Source organism: Chlorocebus sabaeus, chromosome 2 (assembly GCF_047675955.1).
Source record: "Chlorocebus sabaeus isolate Y175 chromosome 2, mChlSab1.0.hap1, whole genome shotgun sequence".
Lineage (NCBI taxonomy): Eukaryota > Metazoa > Chordata > Mammalia > Primates > Cercopithecidae > Chlorocebus > Chlorocebus sabaeus.
Window position 1 is genome coordinate 13,528,931 of NC_132905.1, and position 17,365 is coordinate 13,546,295.

Consider the following 17,365-nt stretch of genomic DNA (forward strand, 5'->3'; position numbering starts at 1 on the left):
AGGGAGCTGCCCCCAGGACAGAAGAGGTGGGCACAAGCAGGTGGGAGCCAGAGTCGTAACGGCTGCCCTCAGCGGGCATGGTCCATGCTAACCTGGAGCATCGTGGGCTGCTTCCCAGAAACTGGCCTCCCCTCATTTATCAAGGCTGGTCCAGGAATGCCTGCTGGAAGAAGTGACACAGCAAAAGCATGTTCTGGAGACACTTTCTGTCCTTGACTTTGAGAAGGTCGACAAGGCAACATCCATCGAAGAGAGTAAGTAGCTGCCTACCACCCAGGGGCTGCGTGTGTGAGTGGCGCGCGGGGACGGGATCAAAGCTCGGGGAGCCTCTTCTCCCTTCCTAAGAGCCAAAGTTAACCAGGGCCCAGAGTGGAGGCTGTGGCTGGGCTGGACTCAGAGATACACACTTTTTGCGGGGAGGTAAGAGAGGCAGGTCTTGGAGCTGCAGCACACTCTTCAGTCAGCTGTGTAAGTCCAGGCAAATGATTCACCTCTCTGAGCCTCTGCTTTCCTATCTGTATAGGAGGAGGGAACTGCATAGGATTCAGTGGGTTAACCCTAGGCTACATTCAAGGTGCAGAATGTGCCCTCAAAGAGTAGTTGTGATCCCGCTGTGCCTCTGCCCCGTGGGACCTCCCCTCTCAGGCGGCCAGGTTCCTTGTCTGTAAGGAGAGGCTGGTGACAGCAGCCCCTCCCAGGTTGTTGTGGGGACTGCAGGTGGTGGCCCTGGTAAGATGCTTAGAGCCAAAGCTGCTCATGTGTCACATGGGAATGCAGGGAAGGGACCTTGCATCAAGCCACACCATCCTCCCCACGCCCCCTCAGGTCCCAGTGGAGGGAAACCTTTGGGGTCCTTGTGACGTGCTCTCCCCGAGCCACCATTCAGTTTCTGAACTGGGGCTTTCAGTCATCCCACAGGCCTCGCGGAGGAAGGGGTGCCTGAAGCTGTGGAGAGGGTGCACAGGGCCTGGCAGCGTCCTGTCCTGCCCTGCCACGAAGCTGCTGAACCAGCTCAAGAAAACCTTCCTGCACAGAGTCAGAGGGAAATACCCGGGACAGCTGGAAATAGGTGGGTTCCTTCCTGTCCTGTCGTCCCCTCCCACAAAAAGGCTGTATTGAGTCTCCAGGGCCTGCAGGGTGGCCACAGCTGGCCTCATTTCAGCCCTGTCTTCGCCTCTGAGTGTCTTCATGCCATCAGACGGAAGAGGTTTCTCAGCTTCAGTGCAAGTCGCTGCCCTTTCACTGGGCGAGAAGGGCCCTCCACCTGGGGCCTTCTGAGCAGTCTGTGGAGCCCTGAAGCTGCGTGCAAACCCTGATGGGCCAGTGTATTTTTATTTTCTTTTTCTTTTTTTTTTTTTTGAGATGGAGTCTCACTCTGTGGCCCAGGCTGGAGTGCAGTGGCACAATCACGGCTCACTGCAACCTCACCTCCAGGGTTCAAGTGATTCTTCTGCCTCAGCCTCCTGAGTACCTGGGATTACAGGTGCGCACCACCACGCCTGGTTAATTGTCTTTTTTTGTATTTTTAATAGAGACGGGGTTTCACCATATTGGCCAGGCTGGTCTCGAACTCCTGACTTTGTGATCCGCCTGCCTCAGCCTCCCAAAGTGCTGGGATTACAGGCATGAGCCACTGCGCCTGGCCGCTGGTGCATTTTTCTGGGGACAGATTCCATGCCTCCCACCAGAGCCTGACGGGGTAAAGAATGAACCTTACGGGAAGGGAGGCCTCTAGAAATGTGGGCTGGACTGCGTTCTTCCCAGAATGCAGAGCCGTAGGGCCTTCTCTGGAGCAAGTGAAAGGCGACAGTCATGTTCCAAGCACCACTTAGGCTGCTGGTTGACATGCATATTCCTAGGCCCTGCCTTGGGATTTAGATCCAGGTGTGGTGTGGGGCCCTGGGCATGGGGATGAACCCAACACGGTCTGACTCAGGGTGAGTCGGAGTCACAGTCCTGACACCAGCTGGGCAAACTCCTCCCCCATGGCACAGGGAGTGCAGTGAAGGACACCTGCCCTTGTGCCATCAGAAACCCTTTTATTTTTTTGATATGGAATATGGAGTTTCACTCATGTTGCCCAGGCTGGAGTGCAGTGGTGCAACCTTGGCCCACTACAGCCTCCACCTCCCGGGTTCAAGCGATTCTCCTGCCTCAGCCTCCAGAGTAGCTGCGATTACAGGCATGCGCCACCACACCCAGCTAATTTTGTATTTTCAGTAGAGACGGGGTTTCACCATGTTGGTCAGGCTGGTCTTGAACTCCTGACCTCAGATGATCCGCCCACCTCGGCCTCCCAAAGTGCTGGAGTTACAGGCGTGAGCCACTGTGCCCAGCCCAGAAAGCCTGTTAGCTGACCAGGCTGCTCCCAGCTGAGAAACGTGGAGGGTCGAGGTCTCAGTTTCTCCTGATGTGCTCTCCCCTTTGGCCAGTGTGCCGCAGGCTCCTGGAGCAGGTGGTCAGCTGTGGTGGGCTGCTCCCCGGAGCTGGGCTCCCCGAAGAACAGACCATCACCTGGTTCCAGTTTCACGGCTACCTGCAGAAGCAGTGTGTCTCTGACCTGGAGAAGCACTTCACCCAGCTCACCAAGGAAGGTAAGGCTGGGGTGGGTGGCTGTCATAGCAGAGGAATATCCACGGAGCCCTGTCACATGCAGTTTCTCAGGTTATAATTCGGAGCCACTACATCTATCCCCGCCAACTGTTCTTTTGGGAACCCCGATTTAATGAGATTCCGCATTCAGCCAATGGGGGCTGATATCAGCTCCAAGGGAAGTCAGCTTTAAAAAGCACGGAACAGAGTTCAGAGCTGGGTAGGAGGGTGATCTTGGCTGGCCAGAGTCCCTGGAGTGCGGGCTGTGGTTTTATTAATTTTTGGAGCATATTTGATTCCGTGTTAAAAGGCCTTCCTGAAGATTCCAAGAGTTCCCTGGGAAACTAGTCCAGACTGGGCCTTGGTGATCATCCCGGTGGGTCTGAGATTTGTTCCTCTGTGGCTACTGGCAGCAACCAAGCAAACTTGCAGCTGTCCTGCCAAAATCCCATTCAGGGGACCCGGGCCCACCTCTTTTCTGTCTTCTAGTGACACTCATCGAGGAGCTTCACTGCGCAGGGCAGGCCAAGGCGGTCCGGAAGCTGCAGGGGAAGCGGCTGGCCCAGCTCCAGCCCCTGCCCCAGACTTTAAGAGCCTGGGCACTGCTCCAGCTGGACGGCACTCCGAGGGTGTCCAGGGTGGCCAGTGCTCGCCTGGCGGGTGCAGTTGGGAACAGAAGCTTCCGGGAAAAGGTATGTTGTCCAGGGCAGGTGGCAGCCCCTGGCCACAGATGTGTGGGCACAGGTAAGCAGGTGTTCTCATGGAAAAGTACAAAGAAGTGAGTGCCAGGGGCTGTAGTGGCTGTGAGCTATTTTGACGGCAGGACCTGCGCTGCCACCTAACACACATGAATGCACTTGCTGCTGCCAAAGCCAAACATCTGTTGGGCCTCTGAGATGTCACTTGCACGCTGAATGTTTTTCTCGGTGGTTTATTTATTTATTTATTTATTTTGACAGAGTTCTGCTCTGTTGCCCAGGCTGGAGTATAGTGGCATGATCCTGCAACCTCCGCCTCCTGGGTTCAAGCAATTCTCCTGCCTCAGCCTCCCGAGTAGCTGGGATTACAGGTGCCCATTACCATGCCAGGCTAATTTTTGTATTTTTGGTAGAGATGGGGTTTCACCATGTTGGCCAGGCTGGTCTCAAACTCCTGATCCTGTGATCCGCCCGCCTTGGTCTCCCAAAGTGCTGGGATTACAGGCGTGAGCCACTGCGCCCGGCCTTTCTTAGTGTTTTGATAGTCATCCTTATTTACTTTCAATTAATCTTTGTGGCTACCTGGTAATGGGTCATTGTGTTCAGTCCATTTGAAAACCAAGAGAATGGACCCCTCTGCCTTTTCACTCTTGGCCTGTGACTACTGTATGTTTAAGCCGCGACACTCTGAGGGGTTCAGGAAGGGTGACATCAAGGGCATAGTCTACACTGCTGGTCTCAGCTCCAGACTGGAGAGGAAATCTCCAGTTCCGTTGCCAGTAGCCCTTCTTGGAGCCCATCCGCCTACTTTGTGGTTGTTTTTAACTCCACAAAAATTTGGAGACTTTTGAACTTGCAAAAGTAGACAGAGCAATATAATGAATCCACCTGCACCCATAACCCAAGCCCAACCACCATCAACTCATGGCCAATCTTGCCCCTTCTCCCTCCACTCCCCTGTATCACTTTGAAGCAACCTGAGGCATCCTATTTGACCTTAAATAGTTAACTGTATGTGTCAAAAGGTTAAGAATTCTTTTAAAAATCACAACTCTAATACCATTATCTTATTTAAAAAATTAACCATGAATTCTTTTATATCATACATCTTATGTTCAAATTTCCAAGCCTCAAGCATCCTATTTGCTAAACTAGGATCTACATAAGGACACACATTGTGATTGGCTGATGGTTTTCAATTTCCACTTAATCTAAAGGCTTTTTCTCCATTTCTTTTTCTGCTTGCAATTAACTTGACAATCCCAGGTTGTTCTAGACTATCTAGACTTTGCTGCTTGCAGGAAGTTTAATGGTAGTTGAATATATTTCTCTGTCTTCTGTAGTTCCTGAAAACTAGTAGTTGGTTGGCTCCCAGGATCCATTGAAGTCAGGTGTATTTTGTTTTTTTTGGGTTTGGGGGTATGTGGGTATCTTTTCATATTGTAAACAAGGCCTCCATGGCCGGATGTGGTGGCTCACGCCTGTAATCCCAGAACTTTGGGAGGCCGAGGCAGGTGGATCACTTGAGTTCAGGAGTTTGACACCAGCCTGGCCAACATAGTGAAACCCCATCTCTACTAAAAATATAAAACAATTAGCCAAGAGCGGCAGTGCATGCCTGTAGTCTCAGCTACTCGGGAGGCTGAGGCATGAGAATTGTCTGAACCTGGGAAGCAGAGGCTGCAGTGAGCCAAGATTGTGCTACTGTACCCCAGCTTGGACAATGAAGTGAGACTCTATCTCAAAAAAAAAAAAAAAAAAAAAAAAAAAAGGCCTTCGTCTTCATGTGACAGACTTGAGAGAGCAGGAAACACTGAGGTGGGGGCCAACGCAGTGACAGATCACTTGGCCTCAGGTGAGGGTGCTGAGGAGGGAGTGGGCTGCCATGACCTGGCACCCCGGGATTAGAGGCAGTGGGCAGTGTGACATTTCCATACTGATATGGCCTGACAGCCTTCACCAGTGCCCTGTGTAGGAGGAGCGGGAGAACCCGATCCTACTCCCAGTCTCCCTGTCTTCCCAAAGCAGCAGACACTTCGGAGAGCCACCTGCAGATGGGCTCCCCCACCACCCCACCCGTGCAGTTGAAGGTACAGCCACTCGACTGAGTGAGCACAAACCCACTCCTGGGTTTCCCTTTGCAGCCGCAGATGCTGGACTCCCCTGCGGGCCGGGCACAACCCCGTGTGCTTTCTAACAAACCCTACAGCAACGCATGAAACAAGTGCCAGCTTTGTTTTCAGCTGAGTCAAGTTAGGCCCAAAGATATGAACTGATGTGGCCATGGTCGTGAGACTGAAGAGGGCAGGGTCACCGCTGAGACTAGACAGGGGGGCTGAGGGGAACAGGCAGGTTTCCCTCTGGCCTGAGGCAGCAGCCTTGCCCGTTTTCAGCTGAAGAGGGCGATGCACATGGTATGATCAGTTCTTTTGTCGTTCTGAGCTGGGCATCTGATTTCTCTAATTCAGCATTTTATAGACAGCAGTTTCAGAATGCACTTCTGGAATATTATTAGACAAAAGGAGTTTTCTTCATTGTATTAGCCCTGGGACCAGTTTTTAGGGATAAATTAAACACCACAGTATAGCTCTTGTGACTGTGTACACCTGGCCCAAAGATGGACTGATCATGTCCTGAACGTTGTTTAGAGAAAGATGGGCACAGCGTGCCTTACTGTCGGCACCTGGCGGTTGATGGACCCGGAACCATGGACTCCACTTCTGCTCACCCCTCCATTCACAGCCTCCTTACTCTCCCCAGGCTGTGCTCTTCTACACCAACGCCCTGGCAGAGAACGATGCAAGGCTCCAGCAGGCCGCGTGCCTGGCGCTCAAACAGCTCAAGGTGAGCCTGACGTTTCTCCATTAGTGGCTGACACAGAAGCCTGCTTGTGGTTAGGGTTAAGGTTAGTTAACTTTAAAATGATTCCACTGGGGCCGGGCCATGGTGGCTCACGCCTATAATCCCAGCACTTTGGGAGGCCGAGGTGGGCAGATCACCTGAGGTCAGGAGTTCGAGACCAGCCTGGCCAACATGGCAAAACCCCATCTCTTCTAATAACACATACACACAAAATTAGCTAGGTGTGGTGGCACATGCCTGTAGTCCCAGCTACTCGGGACTTGAACCCAGGAGGCAGAGGTTGCAGTGAGCTGAGATCGTGCCACTGCATTCCAGCCTGGGGGACAAAGCAAGACCCCATCTCAAAAAAAAAAAAAAAAAAAAAAGGTATAAAATACAGAGATAGAAAAGAAAGTTATACATCATCCTAGAATGTAGCAGAAGCAACGGCTGACATTTTGGTATGCTTCTTTTAAAAGTTTGTGGGTATGCGTGAGCATTTAAAATTGTTGATCCAAACATAGTTTAAAAACAGTCAACAAAACAAGAACATTTTGTGTTAGACTGGCAGCACTTTAGAATTCTTTATTTGTGGTTTTTTTTTTTTTTTTTTTTGGTCTTTTTTTTTCACTTTAGAATTCTGTATGAAGGGGCTATCAAGTATACACCTTAATTTAACCTACTCACCCGCTGTCACAGGAAATAGCTTTCTTCATCCAATTTTTATCATAAAGCATGTCATTGTGATCATGTTTGTGCATAAAGCTTTAAAAACATAGAGTTCTGAATTATTTCCTTAGGCTAGACCCAATTCTAGGGCCAGAGAATATGAGCATTTTTGAGACTCTTGATACAACCCACACATAGATCCCATGGATGTGAGGGGATGCCCGCTTTCCCTCAGCCTCACCTGCATTTGGAATTGCACAGCTGCTAGATGAAAGATAGTTCAATACAGATTGAACTCACTCATCCCATTCATTCTGGGATGAATCAACAGGAAATTCTAAGAGGAGAAGCTGGTTAGGATCAGAAAACCAGCGAGGGCCGGGTGTCCAGTAGAGGGCGCTGCAGCGCATGCCGGTCCTTGCCCTGCAGGAGCAACCTGGGGGCATGTGCCAGAGTCGGGAGTACTGGCACAGGCTGCCCTGGAGAGTAGGGTAAGGAGAGCATGGGGGAGGCAGGAAGGTCCAGAAAGCAGCAGGTCTCCTCCTTTTCAATTCTAGCCTTTCAGCAGGCATCCAGGAAGACGAGTTCTGCTAACAGCCTGGCTCCCTAGCAGGTGTCAGGGCTGAAGAGGCGAGACACTTCCACAGTCCACAGTCTAGGCCACCTAAAAATCCTGGAAGCCTGGAGAAAAAGAAGGGGCTGAGGCCCCAGAGACCACGCAAGGGCTGGCCCTGCAGGGCCGCTAAGTGGACTCTACCTGCTGTTGAGAAGACCCCCAAAGGATTCTTTTTCTCCTAATCTCGAATAGGGCATTGAAAGCATCGACCAGATTGCCAGCCTGTGCCAGTCTGACCTGGAGGCCGTGCGGGCGGCAGCCCGGGAAACCACACTCTCGTTCGGTAAAGTGGCACAATCTGTGCAGCGCAGCGGAGTTCCTGGGGCCCTCAGAACCTGCGAGAGGCCACACCCAGCTCTCCCAGCAGGCAGAATAGCTCTGGGGTACCCGGGATGGGCACCATTAGCAGCCCTGGCACAGAGCCAACCTTCACCCTTTGTAGCATCCTGCCAGGGCAGGCCTCCTCTATGGCTGGGGTGGCAGGGAGTGTTTGCTATCTTCTTAGACTTTATGACCTTTGGGATAGAAGCCAGAGGCAAGGCAGGGTTCCGATTCAGCAGGACATCCTAGAGTTAAAGGCAAGGCCCCCCAGGCCATGTGAGTCACCAGGTGGGGGCTCCCGCACATACTCCCTCCCCTGCCGCTTTGCAGAGATCACCAAGACCCACAGTCACTAAGCACTAGGGCCACCTTGGCCCAGGAGAGTCGGAAGTGCCAAGGCAGGATCCAATCTGGTGACAGGTCCCTTTGCTATTTCAGGTGAAAAAGGACGGTTAGCTTTTGAGAAGATGGACAAGCTCTGCTCAGAACAAAGAGAAGTCTTTTGCCAGGAGGCAGATGTTGAAATCACAATATTTTAAAAAATCCTGGTTGATGAGCACAAATCTCACATCGGTTTTTTGCCGCTGCCCGGCTTGGACGTAGCCTGCGCGCTGGGTAATGGTGCTGTGCACTCCTCCAGGAGTGTGAGCTGTTCAGAGCTCTGCCTGAGGCTCTGGCCCCTGACCCAGCCCCAGGGCATGGGCTGGTCTTTTGTACAGAAGCAGAAAAAAGCAAGGCAGGGGCTGCCAGGCCTCAGTGGAGCGCTCGACTTCTGGCTGCGGGTCTGTGTGACCTTCCCAGAGATGCAGAGCTGAGCTGCACTAGGTGGCCACCTACAAAAGGGCCAAGGCCAGGCAAGTCGAGGCCCTAAATAAAAGGCTCCAAGACAAGTGTGTTGAACTCCAGGCCTCCCTGCCGGTCAGCTGCTTGGCACTTCTGGGTCAACAGGCGCTGGGATGCAGCAGGTTGGCAGGTGGCTGGCCCTGTTAATGCAAGACTGCTCAGGTCATTTCAGCAGCAGCCAGGTGTCACCTTGGTGAGCTGGGGAAGGTGGGAAGGCACAAAGCCAGGGTTTCTACACGCACACTCTCAGCCTGACCTGCAGCCAGAGTGCCGGTGGAACTCCCAGACAGCGGCTGGTGGACTGAGAACCTTATTTTCCCCCTGTTCAGCAGCACAAACGGAAGAAGCCACCACATCAGCCCAGGGCCCTGAGTAGCACGGGCAGCAGGGCCACTCACTTTGGCCATCCGCACCCAAATGCAATCAAGCCAGCTTCGGAAGCTACCCTAGGGTCTCGTCAATAAACCGCTACAGAAGCCATCAACTGGCCTGAAGAAAGAGTTCACTGAAGAACACACTGTTTTAAAGAAAGAAAATTAGTTTCCTATTTAAGTCTTAAAAAAAAGCAAACCATGTCCTGAGATGTCTGTGTTAATAGTGCAGACAGAACCTAGGGTTTGAGGTTGCTGTAGCAATGGCATTGGAGAACTTTAACTTGAACATTCTCATCGATACTTCCTGTACATATTTTGTGCTTTTTTGGTTTAACTTAGTATTTATTTGCCTTGTTCATATGTTCCATTTTCTGAAATTTCAATTAAACTATTTTAATTGGTGTTTCACTTTTTACCCAAAAGAGTAGACAGCGGTTGTTTCCCCAAACACCTGCCAGTGGGGAGTCACTCCTGTGGTCTTGTGGTGCGCTGTGGGGACACTTAAAAGAGGGCGGCCTCAGGCAGCGGCTCTGGTAAACGCTGTCTCCAGGCTTCTCTGCATGCTCTCGAAGGCTCCAGGCGTGCTCTCCCCTATATGGGCACTCTGCGGCACGGCCTTTGCCCTTTTGCCCCATCTGATTTCTGGCAAACCCCCTCCTCTTTTTTTAAGCATCAGCAGTACCCACTTAGAGCAGGGGTCCTCAACCCCCAGGCCACGGACCGGTACCGGTCTGAGGCCTGTTAGGAACTGGGCTGCATGGCAGGAGGTGAGTGGCCGGCGAGCAAGCATTACTGCCTGAGCTCCACCTCCTGTTAGATCAGCTGCAGCATCAGGTTCTCATAGGAGCGCGAACCCTATTGTGAACTGCACGTGTTATTGTGAACTGCCTGTGCGAGAGATCGGGTTGCAAGCTCCTTATGACAATTTGATGCCCGATAATCTGAGGTGGAAGTTTCTATCCCAAAACCGTCCCTCACCACCCCCAGGCCTGTGGAAAAATTGTCTTCCATGGAACCGGTCCCTGGTGCCCAAAAGGTTGGGGACCATTGCCCTAGAGCGTTCTCTTCTTGAAAGCTTAGAGGCCCTTTTTTATACCTGAAACAGTGGCAGCAACACTGACATCTGCAGCCCTAGGCCCCTGTGGGTCCACATGACCACAGCCTGTCCTTTTCCCAGTCTCATGAGCCTGGGCCTGCAGCCGGCTTTGAAGCAGTCGAGGAACCTTGGAGGGTACCGGGGAACTCTTTGTACTATTTTGGCAACGTTCTGCAAGTCCAAAATTACTTCAAAACGAAAAGTCAAAAAAATCACTTTGGGGGGAATTTTTACATTGTTTAATTTTGTACACAAATGAAAAACTACTAATTTTTTATCTTATTTTTAAGTCAACTCTATATCAAATGGACTTTACGTACTGAGATGCGGTAACCATTGTGTCTTACAGGTAATTGGGTAAGGGACATGGTTTTGAGATTACAGCTCAAAACACTGTTCTTCAAACAACACTGATAAGTTTGTTAAGTTATCCAAGGGCCCTATACATGGAAAGCGTGGGTTTGGGAAGGAAGTGGGCTGAGGCCTAAGGTATTCAATAAGCTCACCCTCAAGGAAAGCGCTCCAGCCTGAGGGCGCTGGCAACGCCGGGATGCTGTGGTTAATTCTTAGAAGTGGAAAACTCTAACCCCAGCTGATTGACAACATCTGTTTCACATCAGCAGGGATGGAAAGAAACAGGAGTTGCTCATCCTGGTTTAGCTCAATTAAGCAAAGAAAAAAAAAGGGAAGCACCCCAAATTCACGTTCTTTAGAAAAAAAACTTTATTGTTGCAGCTAAAACGCAAACCCATCATGAATATGGCAAGTTGGAAAACTGTACAGTCTGACAGTTCTGTGAGGTCACAGAAGACCCTGAGACACGCCCCCCCACCCACCCGGTCATGCAGCCACGTATCCACACACACCTGAAAAGGTATTATACCAAAACACCTTGCTTTTTTTGTTTGTTTTTATTTTTGTAAAAATGGTTTATTCCATGGCCATTGTAAAAAATAATGACCTGATGAGTAAATATTGGCTTAAGGCATATAGCAGAGCAGCTCGCTACCTCTCTAACATACGTGTAACAAGGTGGAGAGCCAGCTGCTCTCCGAGGATAGGAGGTTAAACCAGTACGTCCATTTTGAAATGCTACTATATATACACACCCAAACTACTACATACATATACAGGACTTAAAAACAACAAGCCCAGCTCAGAATGCTTACAGCCTGGCACCTAAGCCTTATCCACACCTCACCACAGCTCTATGGGGTGATGCCTCGAATGTTCCCACCACAGAATTTCTCTGTACTGGCTTCTACCACGAGAAAGGCAAAATGTGAAAATGCTGGCAAGAGAGTAGCTCGGGAGCCACAGCTGCCGTGTTTTTCTTGTTAAAAAGCCACTTAATGTGGAGGTCTTCAGTTCCCTTTGCAGGAAGAGTCGTGAGCACCATCAGGCCCCACAGGGTTCGAGGGTGGGGCAGACGCGCCTCTCTCGGCAAGGTGAACCCGGACGGAGACGGCAGCAGGCTGCCTAAAGGACCATCACCCAGGCTGTTTCAAGAAGTGTGGTTTCCAGCAGTTGCCTCTCTTCCAAATCACAGTCTGCTCAAGAAGAGTGCTGACTTGGAATGGCGGAGGCTGATCCCAAAGGTGGGGGGTGGGGGGTGTCCCTGCTTGCCTAAATCATGTCCAGAGCGTGAGGTGTGAATATGGCTTCCCATACCCTTGGAATGTCTGAGTTACAGCGAGACCTTGCTGCACCAGGACAGGCCGGGTCTCACCAGGAAGTCACTAGAGTGTCATGCCAGGAATGAGGCAAGTGCCTGTTCCTGGAAAACTGCACCCTATTGCTGAGTGACAACGACTTCAGCAACAGGCTTAGGAACCACAGCCATGTAATGATCAGGTCATGCACAGGCAGGTTGGACTTGGACATGGGGCACATTAGTAAGCAGAGATCAAAGTTTCTCATTTCAAGCACATATTTTTCATCAGGACACAAGAAGACCTTACATGCATTCTAGTACACACGGGGGAGCAGTGATTGAGAACTAGATCTAGCAGATAACAGGGAGGAGAATAAGCGGGACAAAGTAATCTCACATCATGTTTCTTATTAAATACCCACGTGTTCATTATATATTATAGCATTGTTCTATCTTCTCACGTTACCCACAATATCACTAAATAACGACTGCCTTACAACCGTCCTCCTTCCCAGTACTGGTCTGACGCAGCAGGCCCATGGCAAAGTCTTCCATTCCCAGTACTACCTGAGGATTTATTATTGTACTTTTTGATAAAGCCCTTGATGCAAGGCTGACATCAAAAATTTTTAATACATTATTGGTTCAAGAAAATGCTAGTGCACTATGGACACCTTTGGGGAAAAAATTGTTTAAATAAATATGGAGTGGAGAGTTGCTCCCTGTGAGTCAAAGGGGCTGTTGGTGTGCCACCTGCCTGGGATGCTCCAGGAGGGAGCCCTGGGTGGGGCGAGCCTCCAGACAGGTGCAGGCCCCTTCCTTCTGCGCCGCCAGCATGGTACTCTTTCACTCTCCTCAAAAAATGGCTTGTGGATTTGGTACTCAAAGTGGAAGGGGCAAAAAGTAAAAGGATGAGGGGTGAGACACACATCCGGGGAAGATGGGTTTTAGTGCAGAACCAACGTCCGTCTGGGGCCCGGCTCTCTACGCGGTCCGGCGGCCCTTACCTACCGCGGCATGCCTGCTAGTCGGGCGTGGGCTCTGCGGGCAGAGGCGGACAGTGGGTGGAGGTGGAGTGGAGGAGGGTCAGGCTATGTGTTGCTGTTGAACAGGAACTGGAATGAAACCAAACAGTTCAGATGAGCCCAGACCCGCACCCGCAGAGCTGTCGCCTCATGCACGACCCCGGCCACACCCCCCGGCAACTTCAACCTCCGAGGGAGCAAAGGGGGTTTTGGTTTTATTTTTTACAGTAGCCCCTTCTCCCCAAAAATCACCCCCAAAGAAAAAATTGTTTGCATTTTGCAAAACCATCTGATGTACTCAGATGGCCACCTGAAAAGAGGTAAAATATTTAAAACGATGAAAAAGTCTTAGGAGGTCATTTCCATGGCCAGAGCTCTGAGGCTAGTCCTCTCTCTTCCCCTTACTTAACAGCAACACACGTCTAACGTGTGGATTTCTGCTGAAATGGCACTTCTCCCAATGAGGTGGAGCCCACTCCTCTGAATTAACAGAGGGCTGACATGCTGAGGGCCACCCTGTGGTGACCTCTGACCCCCAGGGAGAGGCCTCGAGGACACTCTTTTATGGGAATGGGGTGATGAGGGCTGGTACATGAGCAAGATGGCTGTCACAGGAGGGAGCAATGGAGAAAGGACAATGGACACCCTGAGCAGAAGCAGAGGCAGGTTCTGTTTCTCTAGACGGCCTTGTGTTGCTGTTCTTACAGTGGGAAAGCTCAAAGACCCTGTCCTGGCTCAGTGTGCACACAGCTGAGGGGGGCTTGAGCGCAATAGCGTCCTAACCCTCTTCTCCAAGGGAGTTTACATTCGTAAAAGTTTGGGATTCCTTCCCTGGGAAATCAAATATAAATTATATAGCTAATTACATCACCTAAGGGTACGAGAAAGTTTCGTTAAGTGCCTAGTTTGTTTTTTTTCCAGAAATAACAAAAAGCTGCTTTTTATAAAGGTTAAAAACAACAATGTGTTGTAATTCTATTTTTTTCCAAAAACAAAGGAATAAAAAAAAAGAGAGAGAGAGAGAGAGAGAAACAGACGTATTTGGCATTTTCTCTACTTACTCCTGAATAGGTTAAGGCCCTGAGATTAGACTCTTATATTCTTGGGACCAGAGGGCTCCTTAAAACCCCAGTGCATCGATCCTTAATTCTCGTTAGCCCTTCCACAGTTCCAGACTTTAAAAACCTTTGATCTGTTTCTTCTGAGACTGGCTCAGATGCGCCACAGAACTGAATCCTACCATCGGGCTAGCGGCCAGTGCTCTCTGTGCACGAGCATCTCGCCAGCGCGTCTGTCAGTGGAAACATACCCTGTAGCAGAGGTACGCGCCGGCCGTGAGGACCGTAGCCACACACATGTTGACCAGGAAGGGCTTCCAGTGACTCAGTGCATGGTCCTCCTCCTTCTTGGGTGGTGACGGCTCCCCTTTGGCTAGGGAGGCAGCCTGGGCACCTCGAAGACTTCCCCCCATGACCCGACTTCTAACTTCAGTGTCTTGACTCATGCTGAGGAATCAGAGGGGCAGAGATGGTTTACTCACTTTGGAGAAAGTGAATGGCAAGGATGCTGCTATTGTGGCAGGAATTCTGGGAAAAAACAAGCCACGTGTAGACAGAGTAGGGTGATGTTAACCTTCCAGCGAGCCAGCCCCTCTACTTGGCGGGAGGGCCAGGCCAGCCCAGGGCCCACAACAGCCTGAAGTCCACTTGTCACCCCCTCCCCCAGGTACTGCAGACAGCACCCACACCCAGGGTAGGGTTCACAAGGTGCCTGGGCGATTGGGCACTGTGAGGATTTATCTGGCTGGAGGATCCACTGGGGTACACACTATTGTATGACTTGCCTTCTCATGTACTGCAATTGCAATGTCTGGCCACATCAGTACACCCAGGTCTCATTCCTTAAGAGCTATAGAATATCCCAACACCGGGAGAGAACGTAATTGATCAGGTCCCTGGTTATATCATTGGCCTGCCTCTAATTTTTCACTACTACAAGCAATGCGACAACAAACACAACTACCTATACACATCTTTACATGCTTATTTTGAGAGTCGCTGCAGGGTAAATTTCTCCATGTATACAACTGCTGGATCAAGTATGCACACGTCTTAAAACTTCCCTCCGGAAAGCAGGTACCAAGGGCACGGCCGGCAGTCATCTCCAGCTGGAACTAACACCTGCTCGTTCTGCAAGCTTTCCGTGCACGGCCACCTACTGCAAGCAGCCTTTCCTGACCACCTCAGCGGACACCTCTATCACATCACTGTCCATGGGCTCCCACCAAAATATGCTTTGGGTCTGCCTTTTTCCCAACAAGATGATCTAGAACACAGACCAGGGGACATGTTCTAGTTAACTCAGTACACCACACATATCAATAGGTACTCAATAATGGTTGTTAACCTGCAAGGAAGTAAAATGGGATTTAATCAAGACAACATAAAAAAGGTTACATTCCCCAAAGGACCACTGTGGAGACTGAGGGCACATGGTCAAGCCTGGACATCCCATTTCAGGACTGTCCGGAAGCCTGGGGGAGGGCGCTATCATCAGGGGGCAGAAAAACGCTACTCGGTGGCACCGAGCCCCTCATTCCAACAAGCACCACAAGGTGGCACTAGAAGCCCACAGAAGTGGCTCATGTCCTGCGGCCACCCTGTGCCCAATACCGGGCCTCCCGCAGTCAGGAGTGGAGTGACTGTGGTCCACACGCCCTGTTCCCCAAGGATGCGGAAGCACTGCCTGCCAACAGGAGGCTGTGTCCACAGGGTTTCAGCACCAGTGTGTGTTTCTAGAACAGAAGGTCATCTCCCCTCAACCCAACAAGCCGGGACCCAATCATATTACCTTTCCATGCTGTAGGGTGCGGCATTTAAGGGGCTTCCTGTTTCTTCCTTGATGGGGCAGTCTTTATCCTCCTGGGTCTCATCCTTCACCCACTGGTGATTTGGGAAGAACTCCCTGCATTTCCCATTGTGTGGCTCCAGGATTCGTTTGGGTGGCCGGGGAGGTGGGGGGACGTGCTCGGGTGGGGGCTCCAGGTCCTCGTGGGAAAGCTCCTTCCACTGATCCTTGAAAGAGCAGCAAGAGGAAGTCCTATTAGTGTTCGCGTCGCTGGCTTGTCAGGAAGTCCCCTTGCGTGAGCAGAGGTGGCGGCTTGGCGAGGGGCTCTTGGCCTCTCGGGGCTGCAGCCATGTACTTGGAAGATGAACTCTTTTGAAAATAAAGTCTCTTCTTCCTATCGATGCTCTCTGTGAGCACTTCAAAGGCACAAAGTGCAACACGGTGAACATTTTGACAACTTTCTAGCTATTTTAAACATGAAGGGTAGCTATTTCCCCTGACACCAGACGGTGTTTGAACTTTTACACCTGACAGCCTCCTTCAAAGACAAAAAAGTTAAAATGGTCACATCTGGATTCAAACAAAGGCAATGCTGACCTGCACGGAGGAGTCCCCCATGATGAATTTGGCACCTTCGATCACAGCCAGGTAGGAGAAGCGCAGCTGGTCTGCTGTCTGGATCAGCCCCATCCGAAACTTCCTCATTTCTAACAGCACTTTCTTGATATCAACGGAAGAAGGGTCTTTCCTCTTGTCCATCTGAAAGCCAGAGAGGAGACATAAGTCAGCCAGGTCCAGTTCTCAAGGGCAATGTGACTAACACAGTTAGATGTCTGTCCCCTCCCAATCTCATGCTGAAATGTGATCCCCAGTGTTGGAGGTGGGGCTGGGTGGGAGGTGTCTGGGTCAGGGGGGCAGGTCCCTCATGAAAGGCTTGGTGCCCTCCCTGAGGCAATGCATTCACAAGAGATCTGGTTAAGAGTCGGGACCTGCCCATCTCTTGCTCCTGCTCCCCTTCGCCTTCCACCATGACCGGAAGCTCCCTGAGGTCTCCCCAGAAGCCGAACAGGTGCTGGCGCCATGCTTGTACAGCCTGCAGAACCGGGAGCCAGTTAAACCTCTTTTCTTTATAAATGACCGAGTCTCAGGTACGCCTTTATTAGTAACGCAAAAACAGACTAACACAGTGAGTCTCTGTATTTTGGAAGAGGAGTGCTTCAGTTTCTATTTAGGAAAAAACATCACAGCAGAGCAGGTGGAGGAGCTCCCCAGGGTGCCCGCAAGGGCCTCCTTACCAGCAAGAGGCAGGTATCAGCCAGACAGAAGGTCCCAGACCTGCCGATACCCGCACTGCAGTGCACCACGACGGGCCCGTGCTCCGGGCTGAGTGACCCTGACTCTCGGACTTTGAAAAGAAAGTTCAAGAATGAGGCTGGCGATTCGGGGACTCCAAAGTCGGGCCATGTGGTATAGTGGAAATGTAAGATCTCTCGAGTTTCTTGGGTCTGAAAGAGAAAAATACAATGATTCTAAGAGAATCATCTGTACAGAAATCACTAATTCCAAGTACACACAGAATCACCTTCCACTCATTGACCTCTAAGAGGAACATTAATTCTCAGACTTTCTCTCCCAGCATCCACACACCCAGTCAACAAATACCACGCCCTGGGGCCAGGCCCTGGGCTTGACACTGAACCTGCAGGGTGCACCTGCTTAGACTTCACGTCCCTTCTGATTGAAGAGTCCCCTCACCTCTTTTCTCTTTTCTCCCTCTCACTTCTACTGT

General features: G+C 50.9%; 2 protein-coding genes across 7 annotated transcripts in view; one reads left to right on the forward strand and one right to left on the reverse strand.

Annotated features, from left to right (window-relative positions):
* Positions 1 to 9,376, forward strand: part of RIPOR3 (RIPOR family member 3) — a 104,411-nt gene extending 95,035 nt beyond the window's left edge. For 5 of the 6 annotated variants that reach the window (XM_073005869.1, XM_073005870.1, XM_073005865.1 and 2 more), the window contains 7 exons: positions 119 to 254; positions 908 to 1,069; positions 2,433 to 2,594; positions 3,082 to 3,284; positions 6,051 to 6,134; positions 7,609 to 7,699; positions 8,176 to 9,376. In XM_073005869.1, the coding sequence (XP_072861970.1) occupies positions 119 to 254; positions 908 to 1,069; positions 2,433 to 2,594; positions 3,082 to 3,284; positions 6,051 to 6,134; positions 7,609 to 7,699; positions 8,176 to 8,276 (939 nt within the window). In that variant the 3' untranslated portion in view covers positions 8,277 to 9,376. Of the gene's footprint in view, positions 1 to 118; positions 255 to 907; positions 1,070 to 2,432; positions 2,595 to 3,081; positions 3,285 to 5,938; positions 6,135 to 7,608; positions 7,700 to 8,175 lie in introns of all 6 variants that reach the window. The other variant, XR_012089107.1, reaches the window with a different exon arrangement.
* Positions 9,377 to 10,274: 898 nt separating this feature from the next.
* PTPN1 (protein tyrosine phosphatase non-receptor type 1) overlaps positions 10,275 to 17,365 on the reverse strand; it is a 73,795-nt gene continuing 66,704 nt past the window's right edge. Inside the window, exons 6-10 of the mRNA XM_008014238.3 lie at positions 16,872 to 17,081; positions 16,174 to 16,335; positions 15,580 to 15,803; positions 14,039 to 14,234; positions 10,275 to 12,819 (exon numbers count right to left, since the gene is read on the reverse strand). Coding sequence (XP_008012429.1) covers positions 12,796 to 12,819; positions 14,039 to 14,234; positions 15,580 to 15,803; positions 16,174 to 16,335; positions 16,872 to 17,081 — 816 coding nt within the window. The 3' untranslated portion in view covers positions 10,275 to 12,795. The remainder of the gene's footprint in view (positions 12,820 to 14,038; positions 14,235 to 15,579; positions 15,804 to 16,173; positions 16,336 to 16,871; positions 17,082 to 17,365) is intronic.